Source organism: Typopeltis vanoorti, chromosome 23, assembly GCF_054136105.1.
Source record: "Typopeltis vanoorti isolate ZY-2024b chromosome 23, IOZ_Tvanoo_1.0, whole genome shotgun sequence".
NCBI lineage: Eukaryota > Metazoa > Arthropoda > Arachnida > Uropygi > Thelyphonidae > Typopeltis > Typopeltis vanoorti.
The window spans coordinates 2502481-2524788 of NC_143571.1; the positions used below are offsets into that span (position 1 = coordinate 2502481).

General features: G+C 35.8%; 1 protein-coding gene across 1 annotated transcript in view; it reads right to left on the reverse strand.

Moving 5' to 3' along the window:
- The window catches only part of LOC150093573 (tetratricopeptide repeat protein 28-like), a 462929-nt gene that overhangs the window by 259217 nt on the left and 181404 nt on the right, over positions 1-22308 (reverse strand). The window contains exons 4-5 of the mRNA XM_090412721.1: positions 11732-12004; positions 1932-2090 (exon numbers count right to left, since the gene is read on the reverse strand). Of these exons, the coding sequence (XP_090268847.1) occupies positions 1932-2090; positions 11732-12004 (432 nt within the window). The remainder of the gene's footprint in view (positions 1-1931; positions 2091-11731; positions 12005-22308) is intronic.

Sequence of the window (22308 nt, forward strand, 5' to 3'; positions counted from 1 at the left end):
TGAAATGGATAAAATTGAGTATCATGAGGTTATAAAATTCTTCGTAAAAGAAGGTTTAACACCAAAAAAAATTCATTCGAAGTTCATAAAAGTTTATGGGCACTTTTCTCCTTCGTTTTCAACAATTAAGAAATGGGCTGCCGAGTTTAAACGTGGCTGTACCAGCCTTGAAGATGATCCAAATGAAGGATGTCCAAAAAGTGTAACAACACCAGAAATCATTGATCAAGTGCAAGATATGGTATTGGATGACCGGCAAGTCAAAGTGTGTGAAATTGTTGAGACTATAGGCATTTCAAAAGAACATGTAGGATATATTTTGCATAATGAATTGCAAATGAAAAAGTTTTGCACAAGATGGATTCCACGCTTGCTCACAGCAGATCAAAAATCCACTCCCATGAAAATCTCTGAACAGTGCTTGGAGCATTTTAACAAGAATAAAACTGATTTTTTGCATCGATTTATTACTAGATGAGATTTGGATTCACCGTTACACACCAGAATCCAAACAGCAGTCAAAGCAGTGGACAGAAGCTGGTTTTTCAGTGCCAAAGAAGACAAAGTCTGTTCCATCAGCAGGAAAGGTCATGGTATCGGTGTTTTGGGATGCTAAAGACATTTTGTTTATTATCTTGAAAAGGGTAAAACAATAACCGGGGAATATTATTCCGATCTTTTAACCAGACTAGACGAAAAAGTTTATGAGAAAAACCCGGTTTGCAGAAGAAAAAATATCATCTTTCATCAGGACAATGCACCTGCCCACAAAGGTGTTTTGGCAATGGGAAAATTGAGGGATCTGCACTATGAATTATTGGAACCTCCACCCTATTCCCCATATTTGGCTCTCTCTGACTTTAATCTCTTCCCAAAACTAAAACTCTTCCTCTCTGGTCAGTGTGTCTCTTTGAATCAAGAGGTGATTGCAGCTATAGAGAAGTACTTTGCAGATCATCCTGAGAACCACTACAGGGATGGGATAATGGCACTGGAGCATTGCTCGGATAAACGTATTAGTATTAAGGGAGATTATGTTGAAAAATAAAAATAATTTTGAAATTATAAATTCTTTTTTCATTGTTAGGCCAAGAACTTTTCCGATCACCCTCGTGTGTGTATATATATATATATAAAATATATATATATATATATATATATAAAATATATATATATATATATATAAAATATATATATATATATATATAAAATATATATATATATATATATAAAATATATATATATATATATAAAATATATATATATATATATAAAATATATATATATATATATATATAAAATATATATATATATATATATATAAAATATATATATATATATATAAAATATATATATATAAAATATATATATATATATATATAAAATATATATATATATATATATAAAATATATATATCTATATATATATAAAATATATATATCTATATATATATGTATATAAAAAATATATATATATTTTTTACTGGAGATCGCGTGATTCCACACACGCACAGGTGCACAACAATAGAACATTAACTCGGACTGTAGTTCAAGCTCATAACTGTAATTTACAGTCGAATATTATGACTTTGTAATTGTATAGCTTTGGAGTGTGTCAATGTTAATTTAAGTGTCTTTTATTATCTTTTCTATGTTCTTATCGCCTGAAGAAGTCATTTTTGACGAAACATGTTGCGTTTTTTTTTCAAATAAATGTCATTGTGTTATTATTCTCGGGTTTAAGTCAGTTAATTTAGAAAAATGAACATATCCCAACCCCGAGTTAATAGTACGTTTCATATATAATATATATATATATATATATTATTATTATATATATATAATAGCTGTAAATTCAGTTGTAATGACAATAAATCGTGTCATAAAATAATGCCATTCTTAGAACATGCTATTATTATTAATTTTCATACCTAGACTAGTGAGAGCTGTAGCAGCAGCCTGTGTGTCCTTGCATTTCATAGCCAAAACAAGCTGGTAGCGATGGCTTGTTAGAGCTTCTTTATAATTACCCTTGGAGAAATAAGCAGAACCAAGGTTTCCATGAGCACGACATTCTCCAGCCTGGTCACCTATAATTAAAAGAAAATTTTCATACTATTAATTATATTAACTTTATTGATATGAAACATCATTAAGTCCAATCTCAGTGAGAGAGAGGGAATCAAACTTTTCAGTTATAATTCTCTCTCCCTCTCTGAGATTGGACTTAATGATGACACATTTACAACCTTTCATATTAATCATATGAAAGGTTATAAATCTATTACATATTAGTACTAGGGATTGGTGAAGAGTTGGATAATCTGGAAACTCTGCTTTAGAGAACAAACATGGTACACTTTCAAGCAACATCACACCTCAAATAAACAGGCTTGCAATCATTGTGGTCTCACACCAGGCAACAAAAATTATTATTATTACGGGTGACTCCAGGGAGTCCTTAGACTCATCGAGGGAGGCCCCAAACATCATTACCACACAACTATATGACATTCTCACAGTATCTATCATACCTTGCCTTGAACTCACTCACCGTCATAGCACCCACAACAGACTCTGGCAGCTCATTCCACTCATTCACCACTCTAAAAGTAAAGAACCCAGCTCTAACGCCCCTGCTAACCACACTCTTGCCCAGCTTCCATAGGTGTCCCCTAGTTCTTCCACCACCAGTCCTAATCTCAAAAATATCCTCTGAATTAATCCTATAGAACCATTTAGCAATTTGAATGTCTCAATCATATCTCCCCTTTTCCGCCTATCAACTAATTTCTGCAACCCACAAATCTTCAACCTGTTCTCATAAGGTTCATTCCATAGACCTGCTATCATCTTCGTCATTTGCCTCTGGATCCTCTCCACCTCCTTCCCATCAAGAGGAAACCTAGGTGACAAATCTGGGCACAGTAGTCGAGATGAGGTCTTATCAAGGCTCAGTACAGAGGTACAATAACTTGCTTGTCTCTGCTCGTCAAGGTATTTTTCAACAACCAAGTGAGTTGATGAGCTGATTTAGCTACTTTTGCAATGTACCCCCTAAACTTCATCTCCCTATCCACCAACACTCCTAAGTCCCTGGCCTCGTCAATCTCCTAGAGTACAGTTCCACCAATGTGATATACTGCTGCTAATCTTTTCACCCCAAAATGCATAACCTTACATTTTGTCACATTAAATTGACATCCATTCTCCTTAGCCCAGAACTCCAATCTATCCAGGTCATCCTGCAAGATTCTGACATCTTCTGCATTCACTATCGCCCTACCCAACTTTGCATCATCAGCAAACAAATGAACTGTTCCTCTTAGATCCTTCCCTATATCGTTAATGAACAGATTAAACAGCAGTGGTCCAAGAACAGAACCCTGCGGCACACCACTAGTCACATGCCGTCTTTTGGACTCTACTCCTGAATAAACTACTCTTTGATATCTCTCCATCAACCACCCACCTATCGATTATGTCTGAAGACTTTTACAAACATCCATGGCAAGAGATTCGAACTTACAGCCTGCCACTCAGCCCACACATGGTATTTTTTTGCTATAGGCTCTTCTATAACAGAGGCTCCAATGCATTGCCAGAGTGGGTAGCGAGTGCTCCAACTTGAGCGTGTTCAAGGCAAGATATGATAGTTATTGTGGTCTGCAAGTGTTCAACCTCCCATGATGAGACTTTGTACTCCATGGACGCTTGATAGTAATACAAAGACTAATGTGTCTAAAGGTGGAAGCAAGAAGATTCTTTGTTGATTGATAGCAGCATTCCATTACTTTAAAAAGAATTGAAGTGAGAGATATTGGAGAATAAGTTGACAGGTACATTTGTTATCATTCTTAAGAATGGGTGAATGTGGACTAATTTCAAAGCTACAGATAAGATACCAGTGGAATAGGAAAGAATAAAAAGGGAACAAAGAATAAGATGTAGCATTCAGAACAACTGGAAGAAATGCTGCCATCTGCACAGGAGAAAGTTTGGCATCTAGTTTGGACAAGATTTTTCTGACAAAAAACAAAACGGATATTGGATGGCACATGTTTGGAATGGTAAGATGACATTCACCAAGATCTAGGCAAGAATTAGAGGAAAAGGTAAAAGCTAGGGAATTGGCTTTTTTTCCATGAATAACCATGCAGCAGACCAGAAAACCTGAATACAAAACAAATGGAAGTAGGGTTGAACAAAAGTTATGACCAATAGCTTTGGTAAGAGACCAGAACGCATGACTTCTATTTAGACATGATGCAAGATCAGTTTTCGGTGTATGCCTTGATAATTTATTGCATCATTTTCAGCTTTAGTATAAACAAAAATAGATGACAGAGATATTGATGAGAGCCAATGTAATATGGCTCTCATTGTTCAAGACTCCTTGAACAATCTGAACAAATGGACTCACAGCACTCATCCTCATATGGTAAATTGGCAAGCTTGCCCCATGCCTTACTTAGAAGAGAATAATTTTATCAGTTTGTTCAAGTCTTCTGAGGTCATTTTCTCACTTGACACACAAAATCGAAACCAAGGGCTGTAGCTTGTGACATCTGCAAGTCATTAATTATTTTTATTATTATTACATGACACTTCCAAGAAGTCCCAGGACTCATTGCAGGAGAGCATTTTTCTCCACTATACTCAACTGACTATCTCCCTTGATTAATCCTCCAACTACTATCACAATGGCACTACCACCATCATCTGTAAATTGCATGTGTTCTCAGGGCTGATTTGCCGAATTAGTATATGTAGCATCAGTACCGTCGACAGGGTGTAGCATAGAGGCAGCCTGCCTCACGGCACAGCTTAATAAGGGCGCATGTTCAGCCATATTACAGTATAGGTGGCATCGTTACACTAACAATTCCTGTTAGCATAGCAAGTGTGGAAAGAAGTTTTTCCAAGCTTAAACTAATTAAAAATTATTTGCGAACAGCAATGACCCAAGAAAGATTGGTTAGATTAGCAACTATATCAATAGAGATGGAATAATTTAAATTTAGAAGAGCTTATAAACAGTTTTATTGTGCGATAGAGCTGTAAAGCAAACATTTAATTAATATTATTATGTAATCGTTTTGCATTAATGTTTCTCTTGTAATAAAAACAAAATAACAATTGGAGATTTTCTTATAATTTTGTCTTATACTTCATCAGGGGCGATATTTAATTGTTTGCCTCAGGGCGCAATCTAATCTGGCAACAGCCCTGTGTAACATTCACAACCACTTCTAACAATCACAACAATTACATACAGAGCTTACACAACAATGTATAGACTGTGTATGATGTGCCTAATGACACACGTGATTAAACCATTAATCCAATATTTTTCAATTTATAGAAACAACACCTGTTGGGAACCGTTTGAGTTTTTTGTTGCTTTTTTTGTTTGTGTTAAACATTTTAATATAGACAATGAAACGTATCAGAGAAACATTAAACTTTAATGAATAAACAATGGTAGAAAATGACAATGTTATATAAAAGTATATTTATTTAGAATGATATATATATTTTTTAAAGAACATATTGTTCCTTCATTTGTCGGTAAATGATCATTTTATGATTTTTTTTCCCTACCCTGTGAATACAGTTTCTCTTTTTTAAACACAAACAATAATTAGCCATTGTTCTGATGTTTTAATATATCTCATAACTTCTTTCTATCTCTTTTATATTATCATGGTGAAAATTTTCGCCCAGTTCTTTGTTCACTACACCAACATTCTCAGAAAAATGCTCTAAATGTGAGTGGAAAAAAATGAAATTCTGTTCCTATTATGATTTGTTTCAAATTTCTTGGGCATATTTTTATGCTTTTGAAATTAGGAGCTCGCTATTGTATGAAAGAAAATTTCTTTTTTAAACCACTTCATAAGTTTCTTTCTAGTTTTGACTGAACAAAGGAGGAAATGACAACAAAACCTCTAGCTAAATGATTTTCATCATACAGAGAAACAACACTATGCTTATTGGAGAACTGAAATGACTGTTACTACATCTGGTCTACAGAGCAAAGTCTTCCATATGGAGGTAGCAGGGTGTTTTCTCCTGGAAACTCAGGTTTTTCATCCCGCATACAGACAAATTGGCCCTTCAGAACACACGCAATTTACAGACAAAAAATACTGGTTGTGGTGGTGAGCAGTAGATGGCATTGATGTAGATGATTAGTAGTAGAGGTTCAAGGTGTCCTCCCACGATGAGTCCATGGACTCCTTGGGGGTGTCATGAATAATAATAATAATAATTATTATAGGCAATATGGATGACACTTTTCAAGAACATTCCAAACACTGTAAGAACCCATGACAGAGCATAACAGTAAAGAATTCCACAAGCTGGCATCTAGATAGTACATAAGACCATAGCTGGTGAATAACAAATAAGGCTCCCAACCAGATAACCAATAATTCTACTACCACTTGCTTTGCCAGATCTGACACAAGCACATGTAAAAGACTGGAATCTCCCCATCAGTGTGAATGACATATTCACAGGTCTTTCAGTTCCCAATAAATTTCTTTTATTCTTTATTCAACTATTCTTCTCAACTAACCATAAATTACAACAGAAAGAAATACACTACCACCTGCGGATAAGAAAAAATTTCCAATAAAAATTAATTTCATAAAACAAAAAAACAAACAAAAAAACATTAAAAGCAACACAAACCATAAAAAAACATCAATAATGCATGCATGCAAAAAAGTTTCAATATATGTATATAACCATCAGTTGTAGTTAATAAAATTGTGGCCTAATTATGAATGGTATGCACCACCACTTGCAGTTGCCCAAACCCAACCCATTATTCCTCCCCTCCCTCCTCATCATCATCATTTCAGGGATTTAGGCCAAGTGGCCTGTTCCAGTCTCATTCCATCTTTTTCTTGGTTATCCCTGACTTCTATATCCTTCAATTGAGTGGTATCGAAGTATTTTTTGGGGATAGTCTTGAACTGTTCATTTTTTCAATATGTTTAATCCACTTCTTTCAGTATTCATATACTTTGCCCAATACTGAGTCTCTTTTTAGTTCTGTATGTATTTCTGTGCTTTTTTTTTTGTACCAAAGAGTATTGCTTGCTGTCCTTCATGGGAATTTCATTTCTCCAGTTTCTATTCTTTTATCTTCTGCAGTTTTTACAGTTCATAATTCACTTCAATTCACTAGGCCAAACTTTATAAACTCTTATTCTTGTATACTGTTGAGCTTGGTTAGGTTTGAAAATATTATTGATCATTCCTGTTATCTTTTCCATTATTCCTAAACAAAACATAAACTGTACAAATAACAATCTGCACGGTTCCTTCAATTGTAAGAGCAATATACAGGATGTGAGCTGATCAGATTTCAAATCCCATGTCAGAGAATGCCACAGTTCTCTTTTTTTTTTTTTAATTTGTTCTGGCTCAAAATTTCCTTTGAATTATGAAAAGGACAAGGGTGTTGGCTGCTGGTGAGTAGTACTAGTCTTCTGGTTTTTGTTACAAATTGAATTAAACTTGATAAGAAATGATATTCTTCTTTAATACTTTATCCAAGTGTAAGCAAACAAAGTGTGCATGTGGAGCATCTTCTTTCTTGAAGCCCACCTGCAATTCAAACTAGCTTTACTTTTCTATTAAATTAAACTTATAAAGAAATTATCTTCTTATCCAAGTGTAAGTAAACAAAGTTTACATGTGAAATATCTTCATGACTAAGCTACTTATATATAGAGGCTACTGACTTCACATCTATTTCCTTAGTACCCATAATGCAAAGAAAACTTTCTTTTCGACATGCATAGTGCTATGCATTATGAGAGGCTACTACTCAACAGTTTCAAACATTATTCAGGTCTCATCACAGCCAGAACCAGAAGAGATACCATGATTGAATTAATTCAGAAGTCATATATTTTACATATAAAAGTAATAAAAAGGTATATTATCTTATCACTAAGGCAATTAATATGACATCATCAGCCTCTATGTAAAAGTAGCCTAGTTGTGAAGATAATTCACATGCACACTTTGTTTGCTTACACTCAAGTATTAAGTATTAAGATAAATAATATTAAGATGCTGTTACAGAATGTGTGGTGGAGAGATACTTAATGAGCAGTTCATACAGGTCTTTCAATCTTGTGAATGTGACTTCATGGAGAGATTGAGAGCAGTAGATGATGGGGTGGAGAGACTGACTGTAAGTGAACAAGAGGTGCATGGGGAGTTGAGTAAACTAGATGTTAATAAGGCTGTGAGACTTGATAATATATCGTCATGTATTCTGAAGGAAAGTGCCAGGGAGTTGACACCTGTCTTGAAATATTTTTTTAATATAAGTCTTACACTCGGTCAAGTCCCTAAGGAGTGGAAGGAGGGCAAGATTGTGCCACTTCATAAAGGAGGTGATCGAACTCAAGCATTAAACTATAGGCCTATCTCTATGTCAGGTGTTGTGGTTAAGTTCTTGGAGAAGCTTGTGAGAACTGGGATCCAGAGTTGGGTTGATAACAATGGTATTATCTTTGATGGACATGGATTTACTAAAGGGAGGTCATGTTTTAGTAACCTACTTACTTATTATGATAAAGTGACTGCTTTCTTGGACAGAGGAGAAGGATACACAGTAATATACTTAGATTTCACAAAGGCTTTTGATAGAGTACCTCATGATACATTGATAGTCAAACTAGAGTAGATGGGGTTGGATATTAGATTTGTGCATTGGACTGGAGACTGGCTATCTGATAGGTATCAACAAGTTGTGTATGGGGGAGTGATATCCAGGAAAAGGAAAGTCACTAGTGGAGTTCCTCAGGGGTCTGTTTTGGGGACATTACTGTTTAACTTGTATATTAACGATATAGGTGAAGATTTGGATGGAGATATTCAGTTGTTTGCAGATGATGGAAAGTTGGGATGAACCATGAAGAGTAATGAAGATGTTGTGGCCTTACAACAAAACTTGAATAAATTGAGTGACTGGGCACGGAAATGGGTATGCGAGTTCAATATTGCAAAATGTAAGGTTTTACAATTTGGAAAACAAAGATGGGATGCAAAATTTATGCTTGGTGAGGATATAATGTTGGAGGTGGAAGAAATAAGAGATCTGGGGGTGACAGTGTATAAGGATCTGAAATTTTGGGGACACAGCCAAAATTGTGAAGACAACACAAAGGCTACTGAGAATGATGCGGAGGACACTGACGTGTGTAAGTAGAGAGATTCTTGTTCCGTTGTATAAGGCTTTGATTAGGCCACACATGGACTATTGTGTCCAGATTTGGTCACCGGGTTTTCAGAAGGATGAAGAGATGTTGGAAAGGGTCCAAAGGTGATTGACCAAGGTAGTTTCTGACCTCTGGAATGTCGAGTATGATGAAAGATTGAGAAGATGTAATTTGCAGAGTCCGGTGGACAGGAGGAAGAGGGGAGATATGATAGAGACCTACAAGTTGGTAAGGGGTTGTTATAGGATCAATGCTGGAGAAGTTTTACAGAGAACAGTGGGTGATCGGGGGATAACCAGAGGTCATCCCTGGAAACTGTATAAAGAGGGTGTGAGTAGGGAAGTGAGAGGCAGGTTTTTTTTCATGCAGAGTTGTGAATGATTGGAATGCCTTGCCTGAGAATGTGGTCTGCAAAGAGTTTCAATTAAAACACAGTATGATGAGCTGTATGTGTGATAAAAAGACCTCCCAGATGAGTCTTTGACTCCATGAGGTCTTGGGGTAATAATAATAATAACTCTTTTGCCAACTTCTGCAATATGTCCTCTGAACTTCAAATTTATATCCTCATCAATTTCCTGTAATCCAGTACCATCAATTTGATACAAAATATGATCTTTTCATCCCAAATTGCATTACTTTGCATTTGCAAAACTAAATTGATAACCATTGTTCTTTGCCACACAGTGCATTTATTTAAATCATCATGCAGGATATCTACAGCACTTTTATCAACTATTGCCCTCCCCAGCTTTGCATCATCAGCAAACAGTTGAATATTTCCCCTCTCCAATCATCCACTATATCATCAATATATATAAATTAAACAGTAGTGACTTTAGTAGAGAACCCTAGGTCACTAGAGTAGTGACCTAGGGTTGAGTGTGTAGCATGATTAAATATGATTAAATAATGATTAAATACATATTTGCTTTTGCTCAATAAATATTTGCTCAGAGCAAATATTTATTTTGCAAATAAATATTTGCTCTGAGCAATTCCAGCAATGGGTTCCAGGAATTTTTTTTTTTTGTCAGGTTATTAGATTCCATGTGAATTAAAAAGTTAAGACATTAAGTGATTTAATTATCTTTAAATGAAGATAACTTACAGAAAGCTATTTTAGATCTAAATGAGATAGCCAAAGATTATGGTATGATAATATCAACAGAAAAATCAAAAACTATGGCCTTTAAAGGACAGGATGCAGCAAGAACTAAAATAGTTATAGATAACAAGATCTTAGAACAGGTGAATTCATTTAACTACTTAGGATGTATGATCGCATATGAAAATGAAAAAGATATAAACGTAAAAATTGCAAAATATTTAAAAATAACAGGTGTAATTAACTCTATATTTAAACCAAACCTAGTTTAAAAACAAACCAGACTAAAAGTATATAATACATTAGCCCTACCAGTCTTAATGTATGGAAGCAAAATCTGGACAATAAAACAAAAAGACAAACAAAGATTAATAACAGCAGAAATGAAGTTTATGAGAAAAACTGCAAAGTATACCCTATTTGATTACAAAAGAAACAAAGAAATCATGAAAGAATTAAAGCAAGAGCCAGTAATAGAAAAAATTAAAAAATATAAACATAAATGAATGGAACACGTTCAAAGAATGGAAACAGAAAGTTTACCAAAACTAGCCTTAAAGTACAAGCCATTAGGAAAAAGAAAACCAGGACGTCCTCTTAAACAATTCAACGATGACTTCTAAGGCCGGAACAGGCCATGCTAGGCCTAAATCCTTGATACGCATGATGACGATCTTTAAATATGTGAATTTTTTATTATTATTATTCCTGATACCTCCAAGGAGTCCGAAGACTCATCGCAGGAGGACACCTACAACTGTCTCTACACCTAACCTCTACTACGAATCATCTCCATCAACGCCATCTACCGCCCACCTCCAACACCACCACAACTAGTAATTTTTTTTGTCTGTAAATTGCATGTGTTCTGAAGGGCCGATTTGTATGTATGCGGGATGAAAAAACCCTGCTACCTCCGTATGAGATCGGCTAACTCACCTTCGATTGAAATCGACCAGATAAAGATTCCTCCCGTCGCGACGAGAATCGATCTTAGGCCTATTCCAATCGAAGGGCGCAATGTACCGTCGTTCTTCCAATTGCGCTACGGAGGCGCTTATATAATATTTAATCGAATCATATTTAATTTATTGCCTCTCTTCAATTAAGTTTCCAAATTTATTCTCAATTTGGAAACCTGATTTCTGTATCATCCCCATAAATATTACACAAGGTATCACACCAGAGACCTATACAATATACATCTTACTATTATTTTTAATAGCTGATTTTTGTATTATAGAGTTGATATTAATGATATACTTGAAAATGTAACATTTCAGAAGAATTGAGAGAGAGATTACTATACTCTTAAAAGAAATCTAATTTGAAACTTTAAATCACATGCAAAATTTTTAATTAGGTAACTCACCAAGTGACTTTGCCACAGCAAGATCTTGCTGCATGTAAGCTATTGCTCTATCCAAACTGTTTAATGCCCAATATGCAGAACTCAAAGCTGAAAAGACTGAACCTCTCAATTTTAAACTGCAGGTACCGATACGAAGAGCAGACTCCAGTACCACAACAGCAGCAGCATGATGACTAGCTGCCAGAAGTTCCTGGCCTACTACTGATGTGATTACAAATGGGGATTTATCCAGACGCATTGTTTGAAGCTGACGATAGGTAGGTTCCAATGTAGCTAAAAATGAAAAAGAGAAAACTATAAGAATGAAAAAAATATTTTTTCAAAACTATTTTTATCAAAATATCAGAATACAGTTAATTACCTATTACTGGACTGCTAGTAATCCAACTCTTTGACCAGATAGGTTTAATTATACTAATATAATTAATTATATTAGGTTTAACTCACCACCAAAGTTTTGAAGACTTTACACTTACTAACACTGAATTGACAAACATTATTATTTGCTTACAGGTTCAGCCTATTCAAATAATTTTGTAAGCTGTATATTAGTATCATTCCTGATTGCCATGCCTGTCTGATTGCCTACCCACAATGAGCACGTATTTGAATGTTTTGTTCTGATAACTGAGTACTGAACTTCAACAACTATAAGTATCCTATTGCTATTTTTGGAAAGGAGATGACAATGTATATGAACAAATTAATTAAAATACTTTACTTACTACATCTGATATTTTGCTGAAGGACACTATCAGGTGAATAATATGTGGGTCTACAGAATGTGACACATTCTGTAGACCCACATATTATGGCCTACAAAAAAAGCCTACAGTCCTATAGAAAATGTGGTGTGCAAGATAGGATGCCTGAGGAGTGTTTGCCTGGAGGAATGATAGAAAGTGTGGCTATGGCAATTAAGAGGGGGGGTGAAAGGGTGGATGAGATGACTGTGATGGTAGAAACAAATGACTTGAGAAGCAATGTAAATTGGGTGGAGAGAGATATGAGATTCTTGCTTGAGGTTGTACAAAAGAAAATGCAGAGAGGAAAGATAGTGTGCATGTTGTCTAGGTATGATAGTGACGAGGTGAGCAGAAGAGCAGTCATATTGAATAACATAATAGCTAGAATGTGTCAGAAGAGAGGATTGAAATATGTGGATGCTTGGAGGACATTTGAGGACAGAAAGGAATTGTATGCGAGACACCGCTTGCATTTAAATGAGGAAGGACGTAGGCATCTGGAGAGATTTCTGTTCTGAACGAGTCAGTGTGTCAATGCAGGGAAACTAGAATACCCAGGGAGATGGTAGCAGGGGTGGCCTCTTGTGGGAATGGGTACTTGGGAGAAGGGGAGAGGACATCGGGTAACACTGAACCCAGTGGAGTCTAGAGGGGATAATGATAGGTATAGAAACAGTGGCATTTTTATGCTTTATACTAATGCCAAGAGCATCCGGAATAAAGGAAAGGAATTGGTGGCACTGATAGCATCAGCCTAGTCAAAGATTATTGGTATCACTGAGACGTGGTTGACAAAAGAGAATATAATAACAGGAATAGAAGTAGCAGGGTACAGCATTTTTCAGCAGGATAGGAAGGGAAAGCATGGTGGTGGAGTACTGCTTATGATATGCGACGACTTATGTCCTCTAAGAATGGAGGCTTTGGAAGGCAATGACACTATTGATTTTGAAAGCATATGGTGTGAGGTAGAGGTGAGCAAGACAGGATATTTAGTGGGGTGTTGATACAAACCAAGGAGCACAGAGGGTGGGGACCAGGAAATGTTTAGACAGTTGAGCTTGGCAAGTACAAGGAGAATGACTGCTATGGGAGATTTTAACTACAGCAGTATAAATTGAGGAGAAGAAGATGCATGTAGCAATATAATATTTTCTTACTCTTGTTATTCTATAAATTTCTACTTGTTTATATTAACGTTAGTAATCTTATGCAGTCGCACTTTCACTTCTAGGCCAATTAATATAATGAAGAAAGTGCAAAGTATGGAAGACAAAGGGATTGCCCTTGGGTAGCGCCAATTCCTTTGTTTCATTTCTGGTTCTAATCCCTTTTCGGATTTAGGAAATATTTATATTATGATGCTGCTCTATCCTAAATTCTAGACAAGAGAATAACTCAATAATCAGAGAATTAACACTCAGAATTGTACACTATAAACTAATTCCTTGATAAGTTCGTTAAGTACTTAAATCTTACTAAACTTATATTTCATTGCAGTCATAGCTACTATTACGTCTTAACTCCCACATTGGTTCTGATTTTTATGAGTAGTGCAAAGAGATCAAAATCAGGCAAGTTGTTAGATTAATAAAAAGGAAGGACATTAATTCATCAAATCAGATATATTACAGATAACAACAATTACTAGCTTAGAATCACAACTATCTTTCATATTGAGCTCAATTCATTAAGTGATGCAAACTCTCTCTTAATATTTTATAACATGCCTCAAAATCTCAACTGAGACTAGATTAGAGCTTCAACTAATAGCTAAAAATTCCAATTAGTAATCAACATTTCTAGACACTAATGAGTTAACAGACTGAGTACATCATATAGCATTAACGTATTCCTACACAATCTTTTTTCTTAGAACATACAGTTTCCCCTTTTTCTCATTGTTTAAGCCCTAGAGTCCTTTCATTTAATGAACTTTGAATAACTAGAAAGTTCCTTGCACGAACACGAATTATCCCTCTTAGTACAAATGCATAATAGAACAAAATTTTACATTACCAGGGACCGTAGAAGTACTTGGCCTTCTCCTCATTTGTATCTGGAGTGCTTTCATTTCGTTTACCACGCGTCTGCTTAATTTCATCTGAAAGGAACAACTGGTGGCTTGGACATCATTCACCTCCTTCGAAGTAAGCTACTCTAGCTTGCCGCTATCGGATCAAGTGGTTTGGCATAACTTGCCGGTCTACGTCGTACCTTCTGCAGGGCCGAGGTCTGTAGTCACTGAACTACTGCTTGACCGGTGGGCTGTCTAACGACATGCCTGTGTGCTCCTGCAACCTTCCTCGGGAACTCCGGAACTCACATCCATAGACGAAGAGAAAAAAGCCACGAGCTGGCACTGCCAAGCCTTATATATCTGAGGCGCGATGTTTTTCTTCCTACTTCACATTCTTCTCCTTTTTTCTTGTGCCCGGCACCTCCTCCAGCACCCAGTGCCGCCACTTCTCCTAGCGCACGTGTTCGCTGGAAACTTCCGCATGCAACTCTACTCTAGCGCACGTGTTCGCTTCAGGCCTTCAATGCTTAATCCGATTATCTTGCTTGCAATATGACTCAGATACTTACACATTAACACAAGGTTCACATATTTTTAACTTCTGGTAAATTTAACAATGACCAATAAGAGTATAAAGGATAAAGAAAAATACTTAAGTTATAAATGTTATCAGTAATTTACAATTAGTTTTCTGTTCTCTGATGCACAATTATTAGTTCCGGGAATGTAGTTACTTGTTAAATCTGAATGAATTAATTATGGAATAATTTCTCTTTCATTCAGAATTTACCTGCCATAAAGGATTGAAATTTCTAGAATTTTTGAGGAACAAATGTCTTAGTCAACATGTAATAGAGGGAACAAGAGGTTCAAGAATTTTGGATTTGGTCATAGCATCAGAAGAGTTTATAATAACTGAGATGACATCTCTCCCACCAGTTGGAGAGAGTGACCATATGATTTTGACTTGGAAGATGAATAGACATGCAGGAGTATCAAAGAGACGGGAACGTATGTGGAATTATAAGGCAGGTGATTATAATAGTCTAAGATATCAACCTGGGGAAGTTTCGTGAAGGGAGGAATTGGAAGGCCAGGATATCATTAGTGCTTGTGAAATTGTGAAGGAATATTTGTTAGCAACAATAGTAAGCTGTATTCCACAAGTGAAGAAGAGGACACAATTTGGTGTAAAGTGGATGACAAACAATATTAAACAGGAATTGCATGCGAAAAAGAGGCTATGGAAGAGATATAAGGAGACAGGTGAAGAGCAGATGCATGATGAATATAAGACACAGGCCAGGTGACTAGTATGGTAAGGAAGGCGAAACTTGAATATGAGAAGAGATTGGCCCAAAGATCCAAAGAAAATACTAGGAAATTTTTTAGCTATGTGGCCAAAAAATTCCCTGAACACTTTATTGGAATATTTATCCTGGAGGTGTAAATTTTAATACTAGAGAGATAGGGCAGGTTCGAGGTTTAGAGGTGCAGGAGGAGAGTGTGTTCCAAATACTGAGTACTCTGGATGTCAATAAAGCTGTGGGACTGGATGGTATTTCACCACGAGTTTTGAGAGAATGCGCTAAAGAACTGACAGCTCCATTGACCTGGCTTTTCAATGAAAGTCTGGCTATGGGAAAGGTGCCCAGGGAATGGAAGAAAGGTAAGACAGTGCCATTGCATAAGGGTGATAGCAGACTGGAAGTGTCTAATTATAGGCCAGTTTGTGTGTCATCAGTAGTTGTTAAGATCTTGGAGAAATTAGTGAGGGACCGTATATACCATTGGGCAGATGAGGGTAATGTTATCTGTGAGAGTCAACATGGATTTGTTAAGGGGTGCTCTTGTTTTAGTAATATGCTAGCCTTTTATAATAAAGTTACAAGAGCAATAGATGAGGGAAAGGCATATACTGCCATTTTCTTGGATTTAGCAAAGGCATTTGACAGGGTGCCACATGATAATCTGATATTTAAGTTGCAGTACATGGGTTTGGATGTCAGGTTGGTCAACTGGATTCAAGATTGACTGTCCAATAGGTATCACAGAGTTGTGTATGGTGGGGAAGTTTCAAGGAGGCAGAAGATTACAAGTGGGAGTCCCTACAGGGCTCAGTACTGGAACCTATATTGTTTAACCTTTATATCAATGACATTGTCAGTAGATTGCAGGGGGATATTCAGTTGTTTGCAGATGATGTTAAGCTGGGAAAAGTTATTAGTAATTGTGCAGATGTGGTATCCCTGCAAGAGGATTTGAATAAGCTAGACAGATGGGCAAATGAATGGGGGTATCTGTTCAACACAGTAAAATGTAAGGTCTTGAGGTATGGGACACATCGATGGGACACTTCATACTCCATCGGAGGAGTTGTACTGGATGAAGTAGGGGAGACAAGGGATCTGGGGTTGATCGTTGATAGAAACCTGAAATTCAGGGCACATTGCAAAGGTGGTGAAAGTAACACAGAGGACTGCTGCAATACTGAGAAGGACGCTGACCTGCAGAGATAAAAGAGTTATCATTCCGTTGTATAAGTCCCTAATCAAACCACACTTAGACTATTGTTCTCAGATTTGGTTCTTAGGATTCGAAGGGATAAAACTGTGGAAAGGGTACAGAGGCAGATAACAAAGATGGTTTCAGGATTGTACAATGTTAGTTATGAGGTTCGGCTGAGGGAAAGTGAACTGCAGTTGTTAGATAGAAGTTAAGTTTAGTAGATAGAAGAAGGAGAGGTAATATGTTTGAGACTTTTAAACTGTTGAAAGGTGGTTACAGGATTGACACTGGGGAGTTTTTCGCTTGGTTGAACAGCAGGAAGGAGTGATGACAAGGGGCCATCCCTGGAAGTTACAAAAGGAAGCTGTGAGCAACAGGGTGAGGAGTGGTTTCTTTGCATGGAGGGTGGTTGAACAGTGGAAATGAATTGCCTGATAGAGTGGGGAGAGCGAGAACGGTCAATGAGTTTAAGGAGTGGTATGATAGACTTTGTGTTTCCTAGGAAGGACCTCCCGTGATGAGTCTTTTTGACTCCATGGAGGCCTGAATAATAATAATAATAATTATAATAAACCACTACAGGTATGGTTTGGTACTCCTGGCTGTTGTAGAAAATTTAAACAATAAACTGCTCAACTACAAAGTATATTATACTCGAAAGAAATTATATTCTTGTTTTAATCCTTTACCCAACTGTAAATAAATAAAGTTTGTACATTAAGTATCTTCATGACTAGGTTCATTTGCAATCTTTATTAAGTACTCACCAGTGGGAGCTAGACTTGGTCATGAAGATACTTAAATGAGTACTTAAAAATGATTGGAAATGGTCTGGATAATGATCTTTCCCATGTTTTTGCATCATGGGTACTGATACTATTGATGTGAAGTTAGCAGCCCCTGTATATAAGTGGACTAGTGGGTAAATTTGGCTGAAGCATACTGAATTCAATTTTATAAACAAATGTTTTGAAGAAAAAAGTGTATATACTCATTAAAAATTAATAAAAAAATTTTGATGAGTGTCTATTTTTTGTTCAAAACATTTGCATATAAAATTTAATTCAGTATGCTTCAGCTAAATTTCAAACTGAATATTTGGTTGGTTGTTAAAGAGGTAAATTTGTCATTAATAAAGTTAAAAATGAAAAATTAAACAATAACAATGCATAACAAAATTTATTGTATATACAAGAACAGTTATGATAAATTAAATTTATGTGAACAACTAAAATATTGTCTATGCATTTAGGCAAAATAACTTGTTTCTCTGAACTTTTCAATGGCATCTTCTTGTTGCTTTTCAGATAACAAAACATTTAATGCAGACTCTAAATACAATGCCTTATTCTTCAAAAGCATTTTTTCCCCCTCTAATCTTTATATCATCTAAGCTGCTGAAAGCCAACAAACCCACACTGATAAAAGATAATATCTTTTATCAGTGCACTCATCAATAATGATATCCTATTTGGAGTTCCAAAAAACAGGAAATCATGTCATATATTGAGCACTACCAAGTAACTACATCCACAGTAGATATATGATATTTTTATTGTTTTTTTCCAGAAGCAATTCTTTTGGAAAAATTTGTATAGCAGGAGAACATAGCTTTTTAGTTAATTTTCATCTTCATATATACTATTTGCATACATACCACTATTTAAAATATCTTTTACTGCAAGCTGCAAAACGCACAGCACACTTAATTGAAGAAACATTTTACAATTTAACTTCACTAAATTTCACCATCACTCAATTCATTAATATTGTTGCTTTCTTCACTTGACATATCTCTGAACAGCTTTCATCTTGCATTGTAAGCAATACTTGATTAACACTTAAATCTAATTTACTTAACACTACATAACTATTCTGTTGATGTTATCTGTTGTACGAGAATGAGAAAATTCTGCAACAGCTAGTATCCTTATTTGCACGGAGTCTGCTATTGATAAACTGAACATTAATGCCACGCCCAAATCTAGATCCATCAAGAAGTGATGTGATGTCCATTTTCAATAAAAATAATTTGCCTTGGAGCTCTGTGCTAATGATTGTGAATAATTATTATTATTATTATTATGTGACACCTCCAAGGAGTCCAAGGACTCATCGTGGGATGGTACACACTACTCTACTTCACTAAATACATCTAATCCTCTTCACTGCTACTTAATTCTCCAACTATGACACTACTATCATCAACGCCATCTATTGCCCATCACCAACAACAGTAATTTTTGTCTTTAAATTGCGTGTGTTCTGAAGGCCGATTTGTATGTACACAGGATGAAAAACCAGAGTTTCCGGGAGAAAAAACCCTGCTACCACCATATGAGATCAGCTAACTTAGAACTGAAAGTTCCCTACATAAGGATTCCCCTCATCATGACGAGAATCGAACCCAAGTCTTTTCCAATCGAAGGGCGCAATATTCCACTGTTCTACCAATTGCGCTACAGAGGCTACAAATTATAGAAACACATTACTGTGTTTAAGAATTCACTTTAATTAAAATTAAGATAAAATTTAACATTTCAACCTTTATATCAAGGTCATCTTCAGGAATACATATATATAAGTATTATTATTATTATCATCATCATCATCAGACTTCCCTGGAGTCAAGTGACTCATAATGGGAGATTCCACTATTACACCCACAGTTCATCATATCATGCCTTAAATATATTCACTGTCTCCACATTTACAATACTCTCAGATAATGCATTCCAATCACCCACCACTCCTCAGGCAAAAATTTGCTCCTACCCTATTGTGCACACTCTCCTTTTATCATATCATATCCTCAATTATATCTCTCCTCCTATCCACTAGTCTCTGCAATTTGTATTTCCTCAATGTGTCTTCATACTCAACATTCCAGAGAGAAGAAACCACCTTAGTCAATCATCTCTGGACCTTTTCCAATATCTCCTCATCCTTTTGAAAACCAGGAGACCAAATCTGTGCACAACAGTCCATATATGGTTAATCAAATGAATCTCTGACTATTTGATTTGATTATTTGATTAAACAATGGATCACAAGCTACACTGATAATACTACAATGCAATGAGAATAACTGCTTGGTTAACTGCTGACCATAGTGCCTTCTGACAAAAAAAAATGAAATAAATAAACAAACTAATAATAATAATATAAAATACAATAAAACATAATTATCTTAGTAAAAATTACATCAGTAGTTATTTTTTTCTTAAAGTTCTGTTACTCTGAATTTCTGTTAGCTGCCTGAGAGTTACTGTGTTGTTTTCCAATTAAATTTGTTTTCTATGGTCTTCACTATATGGTTTCACAGGCTTCCATGTTCATTCCAGGTTGTAGTCTGATGTAAAGACTGGATACTTTTTCCGGTCAATCAAGTGACATGCTTTAGGTTTACAGGCGGAAAGACCTCTTTTCCATTACAAAAGTATTTGATGTTTCATTTATGTTCTTCTTTTCATTTTGGGACAGTATGGCTTGTTTCAACTATGTAGGGTAGGATACAGATGCAATGAATTTGGTATACACCTGAGTGGGACAAGGAAGGAAAGGGATCTTTAGAAGAGCTTAGTATACTTTTAGTTTTCATTGGTGGTTAAAAGTATACTGAGCTCTTCTAAAGATTCCTTCCTGGGATAGGGACTCTATGCACTGCTTCCTTGTTATTAGAGCTAGGGTTATGGGAATCAAAAGATGTTGTGTGGTCTGCTGTGATAAGCCATTGAGTTTCATGTCATTTGATGTTTAAAAGTTCGTGCTGTAGTTGTTGTGGCGTAGAGCATATAATGTGAACACCATGTAATAAAATTTTGATAATTCCAATCTTCTGAGAGGGATGGTGAGTAGATTGCTGTTGAATGCAGTGCTAATTTGAAGGTAGGTGTTCGATAAACAGAAGTAATTAGTTCACCTGATGATGAGTGGAGGAATAGGATGTGTAAGAAGGATAATTTGTTTCCTTTTTCTTACTTCCATAGTGAAATTAATTCATGCTTGCTAAAAAGTCAGGTAATGTATCTTGTTGTGGGGCCAGATCGCAAAAACTTCATTTATATAATGTACCCAAAACGAAGGCTGAGGGTATATGGATGAGAAAAGGATGTCTTCTAAATGTTCCAAATAGAAGTTGGCAAGAGCTAAAGGAAGTGAACTCCCCACAGCAGTTCCTTCAACTTGTCTAAAGATTCTGTTTTGACAAAGAAAATAGCCAGAATGAAAGTCAAATAATTTTACTATATCTGGTGGAAAGGCTTATGAGAGTGAACGAAGCATATCTTACCTTCTAGAGGTACGTTAGCAAAAAGTGATTCAACATCAAAACGAACCATTAAATTGTTACGGTGTATAGAAACGTTTTTCACTTTATCCAGAAAATCGGACAAAGAGGAATACCTTCCTTGTGGATCTTTGGCAGACCATGGAAACAAAGAATTCTAGTAAAATAAGTTTTAAGTTTGTCTATGGTCTCTCTATCAAGGCTTACGACTTTGCTTAACAGCTAGTTTAATTTTCTGTTGTTGACTGTTGTGATCCATTTCCTGGTAGGTTGACCCGGTAGAGCGCACTCAGGATTTAATCTTGGGGGGGGGGAGTTGAGTAGACGATTTCAGAATACACACTATGCATCGCATACGACCTATGACTGAGCTTCTGCAAAGATCGCTAATTCACAAGTAGTATAGAAATAGAAGACACGACACAACATAAATAAATAAAAAAATGAATTTTAATTAGGAAAAGATTTTTGGAAATTTTTCTAGTGTTTTTTCCCTTTTTCTTTGGGGGGAGCCAAGCCCCCCTCTGGGTGACCTATCACTTGGTAAGAAAGATATTTTTCATTTGTAATTTGCAGTGTCCGTAACTACCGTGGCTTTAGCTTTTGTCTTCTTTTGTAATAACGAGATGACTGTTGTGTCTAAAGGATTGTAAAGCTTTAATTTCTGCTAAGGAGATTTTTGTAGGAGGAAGCTTCAATTTCAGTAGCACAGATGAGACTTCCAGATGAAGTTTATTGGCATCCTCACTAGAGAAAACAGATAGATTCCGTTTAATATTAAAAAGGAAATCTAAGTAAGTTATCTACTTAGGAACTATAACAAATTCATATTCTTTGGAATGAATAAGAATTTCACTTTCAATTAAAGGGCATCCTGAGACATTAACTACCCAATTATCTGGAACAGTAGGATGTAGGCCTTGCTTATAGAGAAGAGAACTGAATTTGCGATCTAAACACCGATTGAATTATTTGTTAAATGATCAGCAACAAGAGTGCTTAACGACCATTAAAA